The sequence below is a fragment of the Hippocampus bargibanti genome, linkage group LG15 (assembly GCF_051943395.1).
Source record: "Hippocampus bargibanti isolate YZ-2025 linkage group LG15, ASM5194339v1, whole genome shotgun sequence".
In the NCBI taxonomy this organism is placed as follows: domain Eukaryota; kingdom Metazoa; phylum Chordata; class Actinopteri; order Syngnathiformes; family Syngnathidae; genus Hippocampus; species Hippocampus bargibanti.
This window is the reverse complement of record NC_142748.1, coordinates 4,671,792-4,677,902: the sequence shown is the minus strand read 5'-3', so window position 1 is coordinate 4,677,902 and position 6,111 is coordinate 4,671,792. Positions and strand designations below refer to the sequence as shown.

The window sequence follows — 6,111 nt, the reverse complement described above, 5'->3', positions numbered from 1 at the left end:
TATCGTATAAACAAAGAAAAAGTAGGCGGGGTTACGCGAGCCGGAAATACATTTTTACGCCCTTCACTTCAGCTTCTTTTCTCCAATAACAAGTCAACTTCTAAATGACTGACAATCCTCACGGCCAATGAGAGAGAAGAATAAACCGGTAGGGGTGCGCGTCTAGCTGATTTGCAACCCGCCGACAAGGAAGCAAAGAAGAACAGAAAATGGCGCATGCCTAGTACAAGACCGTTCTAGGATCAGTGGCTGTTTAAGCGAGAAGCCCGGTGAGTGGAACGACCGTAAGACACTAGTTGCCTCTGCAATGGCGATGATGCTCGTCCCGGTTTGCGTGCAAATGTTTGAAGCACTAAACGCCGCTTCGGAGAGGTTCTGTTGGCGAAAACAACACGATGGTGGCAGCCATTTTGAAATGTCTCGAAATAATGCAAATAAAGCACACGATTACCTGATATTTATTTCTTTATTTATGACTCCTATCAGATCACATTCCCGTGACGTCATTCACTTTTAAACTACAACCAGGGTTGGAGTTTGACAATTTATAACAATGTGTGCACATTATAAACATGCATAATTCTTAACTGTCATACCAAACGTGCTTTGTCTTGCAGGAAGCATCAGCTGTTACCTAAAGTGTAAAAACAACCCAAATATTTTAACTGCAACTTACTCTCTGCATGAGCCACTGATTCAGCGACAAGATGGAGCAGTCTACTGGGGTGGTGGGCCTGGATGCACAGGGCAATATGCTTTTCACCATGGTGAAGCCAGTCATGGGAATATTTCAGATGGCCTCAGACCAAACGGTGACCCAGGGCGGGATAAGTCTACACAGTTTACCTGAAAACGCCCTGGTCCTGCCTCCACAACAAGACCAGGTCCCACTGGAGACCACTCAGGTGGAGATGCATGCTATACAGTCTCATCTTCAGTCCCAAATGCAAGTACCTGCCCCGATACAGACTGAGGAAGCCATGCACAGTCAGGGCCTACCACAGAACACCAATACCACGACAGAGTTCTCCACACAAATGCCCTTTGCAGAAGTGTCATCACTCCTGGATCCCAACATGAAAGGATCGAAGGCTCGTAAGTATCCGCTAACTCGCAATTGATTGCTTTCGTACAAATTGTAAGGACCTCCTTCGTCACGACTCCCAATTTCAGGTAAACATCTGATCTCCTACGATGAGATCAAGCGCCGCCTGCAAGCTCCGGAGAAAATGTCACTGCGTTCGTTGGCTGCCTACACGCGAGTCAGCCGAGGTCCAGCGAGTAAGAAGACACTTCTGGAGTCCTTGGGTGTTCTTGGTCTCACACCCAGCACGACAACCTCTGTTTCTTCATCCTTCTCCAAACTCACTGAAGGTGAAATAAGAACAGAAAGGGGGTCGAGATTTATGTTTTTTGTTGTTGTTGGGTGAGTCAAAAGGTTTCTTACGCTGCATTGAATGTTTATGTCATCTTAAAACTCAATATTCTGTGGGTCCTGGAATTTGAAGGACAATAACAAAAACCCTGGAGCTTCAGTGGACACATTTTTGCACATGTCTGGCAGCGAATGAGTTAAGACATGATAAGACATAAATCGGACATCTGATGTGTGATCCAGCTGTGTTTCAATTTGTTATCAGGTGACACCAGAGCATTGTGCGACGACATGAAAGATTTCTCACATGATTACATCGATTATGGCAACATGGCGAAACAGCTCATTCCTGACACAAATACAGTCCAACACTGGTCCAAAATCATCGAGACAAAGTACGTACGTATTCACAGATACTGGCACAGTAGAGTCTCGTTATATCGATATTCTCGGGAATCGGAAAAATTAGCGATATATCTGATCCTGCGGAATGTAAATTTTCTCCTTGCGTTCATAGAAATAGTATCGTAATAAGCAGTACTATCGATATAACCAATATCGATATAATGAGACTTTACTGTAGTTTTAAACGGAATAGAAACATACTCAAATTATTTGTCGTCGGGCAGGAATCACCTTGAGGATATGCGGAAATGTTTCAAGGACCCAGTCAACAGCGGAGCTTTTGACAGCGCAACGCACGGTCTTGGTCTAGGAATGTTAGACGTAGCACTGGACATGATCGTAATGGCAATCGAACAGCAGATCCGCATCCTGTCCGGTGCAGCTGCCGCGGAGCCGGCGGAATCTGCCGCTCCGACGCGCCGCATGGGGCGTCGACAGCGCCGGTGTCACAAGTCATCCCTTGGCATCAAGGAGCAAGGAAAGGCCATTTCAAAGAACAAAGGGCGAAACAGAGGGAGGAAAAAGGTGCATCAGGAGAATACAACAGAAGTCGAGCCTTGCAAGACAGATGACATGCAAGGCAACGTACTAACGCTGGTATCTGTGGGATATCAAACCGTATCCACTGATCTTGACGGAGCCGGATCTGCTTGACACGTCGTCGTGTTTAGTTTTACCAGATTGTGCTCAGGAAGGACCAAAAAGATTCCAAACAGACATTTTTGCAGTTTTAATTAGAAATAGGAACGCGTGTGTGAAAAAGCCTAATGTTGAACTATGTGCTAATTTAGTACTGTATTCGTGGATGGACATTACAGCAAATAATATTTGTCGTATTTACAGAATATTGAAATCCAGGTATTGGTATAAAATCATAAAGATCTACTTTTAATAACCTTGTTTGTGTGTGGAGAATATTAATGCCACCAAATTCAGTTTGCGCCTCCTTCCTCAAAGACTACAAAGCACCATGGGAGGTTTTTAGGCTTGTCAAAATACCCAGAACAGCCGGGTTGCTAATACCTGAAGTGTACACGCACAGATGGCGATCGAGGAGCTTTGAGTGAGTTTAAGGATTTGCATTAATGGAACTGAGCGAGCCGGTAGAAACGCCAGATGATTTTGCAGCCTTGACACTGGTTGGTAATGTCCTGAGAAAGGGATAGGATATTGTTGGAATAACAAAAACTCAAGATGGGACATTCTAACATGCTACTAACATTAACGTACCAGTGTGCCAATAGGGACAAACACAAGACAGGTCGTCTACAACCGTCCACGCCAAATGGTAAGTATGATCAATAACCTTTGAATAAGATGGGTGACTCCACGGAGTTTATTTCATATACAAGTTGCTCACCCTTATATGATTCCTTGGCATCTCTGGCGCATTTTCCTCACACACCGCAGAGAACCTGAACAATGCATTAGGTGCCATCAGGGTGCTTGGTCTCGAGCAGATAGAAGATGAACTGAAGCCACACTTGCGCACTGTGCTGGTCAACATTCAAGAGAAGAGTGAGTCTTGACATGAATGGTTGATGTTTGCTTTGAAAACTTAGCCTGTAGCGGGTGTGCACATTCTGCCATGGTGTCTCTGATCCACTGGTGAAAAGGAGGCTTTTATCCTCTCCTCTTTCATCTAGAACTGCTTCATGTAATAAAGTTTTTGGCTTGTACTCAAACATCATAGAGTTTTTGGGGAAAAATCGTTAAGATTGCACAGCTGTCCGTGTTTTTATGGTCATGTTTTGTTTGTTCTACTATTTTGTTTATTTTATTTCTAGGATGCATAGAATACTTTGTTTTTTATCTTTTCACCCCCCAACCCAAACCCTTTCAATTATGCTGCTGTAGGTTGCAAATTTCCCCATTTTGGGATTATTAAAGGCTTTCTAATTATGATTTGGAAAGAAACTCGTGGATATAAAAAGTATATCAGTACTTTGTTGGGAAAAAAAACGAAGCACCATATTTTGTTTCGCATCTGCGCAGACAAAGGCGCCACCGAGCAAGTGGTGATCAGCGGCATCCTTCCAATTCTGGCGTTGTTGCTGAGGGGAAGAGGGTCACTGGTGCTGCTTACCGCCCAATTGGTGGCTGAACTCGCGAAGGAACGTAAGTTAATATCCATGAGAACAGTACTACCATTCAATTCAGGTAGACAGTGCTGAAAACGTCGGTGGCATCTGACTTAATCATGTGACTTTGTTTCCTGCCTATCAAGCCTTGATCCGGAAAGGTTTCGGAGATGCCGGCCTGTTTACGGCGCTGCTGTCTGTTTTGACCAGTGCACACCAGGACCTACTGAGGCATGCAGTCCAGACCATCACTCGCTTGTCTTATGACAATTGTGAGTATCAAAACTAAAATGGACCGCATTGATTTCATTCACAGAGTTCAGAGGATACCAAATACAGTGAGACCTCAACTTACGAACTTAATTGGTTCCCAGACAGAGTGTGTAAGGCGAAAAGTGTGTATCTCAAAAGAAAAATTCGCATAGGAAACCATTAAAATGGGAATAATCTGTTCCAGGGGTTCCATAAAATATACTTTTCAACTAAATAAGCCTTAAAACTACACACAACATACCTGATTCTATGTATAATAAATGTGCTATTGTATTGCAATGAAAGAAATACACTGCATTGTATCATAAAGTCACTTTATTTACATTTGTGATGGTCATTTATGCACTAATTTTGAAGAGCAACCCATGTCTTTACTTGTCGCTGCCAAGGATTTTTATTTACAATAGTTTCTCTTTTTTGGGAGGGGACAATTTGTTTACGGTCCTACTCCAATGCCATATAATGTCTATTTTGCTTGATGGAATGGCGTTGGAGGTCGACGGTCAAAGGGAATTGCTGTTTGGAAAGAGAGGCACATTACATGAGGACTGTAATTAAAGAAATAAATTGTGCTGTAAAATAAAGTTTTATTTACCTTTTTGATGGTCGTTGATGGTTTATGGAAGGAGAGTCACCTTCCATAAGGACTGTCGGTAACGTAACCTCTGGTGCTGTTTGGTCATGTGCTTCCGCCGAAGATCACTCCGCCAGCAGTGGTGGGTGTGTATTATGAAAATAGTGCTTATTATAAGGTTTAATTTTCCTAAATTTGACGTTTGTAAGACGAAAAGTTTGTAACTTAAGGTGTTTGTAAGTTGAGGTCTCACTGTATATTACTCCTTAAAATGGTCTGTATAAATTGCATATATTCTCCAATATAGTGAGAATTTTCCATGACAAGGAACAGATCTGAGAAATGTGGCAAAAATGATAAATCAAAAATTACAGGAGGAAAACTGGATAACAATTTGAGCGTCATTTATTGTGTATTTTGCATCTCACTGTGTCCATCAGGCAAACATCAGCAACTGTTACTGCGCAGAGGGGTGGTACCTCGTCTGGTTGCTGTCCTCTTACGATTCCCCGGCGACGAAGCCTTAGAGGAGTTGTGCCTCCGGGCCTTGTGCAACCTCAGCGGTATGAGTATAATGGAAGATGTCAGCATGCTGTGGGAAAGAAGCACGTATGCCCAACCAGGGGAGTGCATTTTTCATGGCGTGTCACCACACAAGTGCAGCTTGGTCACCTCGGTGACCGTGGTGCGCGTGTGCCAATGGGCGCCGGCGCAGTATGCCGTCAGTGTGGAGCTTGTGCAGCGTTTTTCCACCTCCTTTTTTAATTTACACAAGAGTAAGCGGCCTACTCGATGGTTCCCTTTTTTCATCTTTGGGCAATGTTCCAAGATGGCAAACAGGAACAGTATGAGACGGTCCAGTCTGAAGTCACTGGTCTTCCATACCTTCCTCTGATTGCTACAGTATTGGAACCCGGCCCACTGGATTCTTTAGAGACACTTTTTGCTCACATTGTGTAGTTACTTACTCAAAACGTGGACTTTTACAACAGTTTACATTGATGTGAAGGAAGCTCACGCTGTGCCGTACCCCTGTCGTCATATTTTAATGTGTCAATGCTATATTGTGTCAAAAAACAATGTGTAAAAAATGCTTAATAATAAATAAACAAATTATGTGAGAAAAAGTGATTGATTTTGTAAAAAAAAAAAAATAATACAGCACACTTCGCTGTCCTAGTCTGGAATTGCAAAATGCATCAAGAATTCAAACTGCACAAAGTCAGTGGGAGAATAACTGTAATTCAATGGGCTTATCTTTTAGATTGGTTCTGGTACCGAGGTAGTTTTATTGGGCTGCATTTATTGAGCATTTTGCATATTATTTTATTTTGAAAATATGAACCAGTTCACCCAAGCTTGCTTTGTTACTTTTGGGGTAATTTGTCTTGATAAGCAAAACA

General features: G+C 42.8%; 2 protein-coding genes across 2 annotated transcripts; both read left to right on the top strand.

Moving 5' to 3' along the window:
• The first annotated feature begins 101 nt into the window (after positions 1-101).
• On the top strand, positions 102-2,434 carry LOC148887183 (uncharacterized). The gene is made up of 5 exons (XM_089015343.1): positions 102-269; positions 618-1,095; positions 1,174-1,374; positions 1,641-1,770; positions 2,005-2,434. The coding sequence occupies exons 2-5, from the start codon at positions 708-710 to the stop codon at positions 2,432-2,434; spliced, it is 1,149 nt and encodes a 382-aa protein (XP_088871469.1). The 5' UTR covers positions 102-269; positions 618-707.
• Positions 2,435-2,927: 493 nt separating this feature from the next.
• Positions 2,928-5,826, top strand: LOC148887182 (rap1 GTPase-GDP dissociation stimulator 1-A). Its single transcript, XM_089015344.1, has 5 exons — positions 2,928-3,068; positions 3,191-3,298; positions 3,776-3,898; positions 4,008-4,133; positions 5,149-5,826. Exons 1-5 carry the CDS (start codon positions 2,975-2,977, stop codon positions 5,601-5,603), a joined length of 906 nt encoding a protein of 301 aa, XP_088871470.1. The 5' UTR covers positions 2,928-2,974; the 3' UTR covers positions 5,604-5,826.
• Positions 5,827-6,111: the final 285 nt, after the last annotated feature.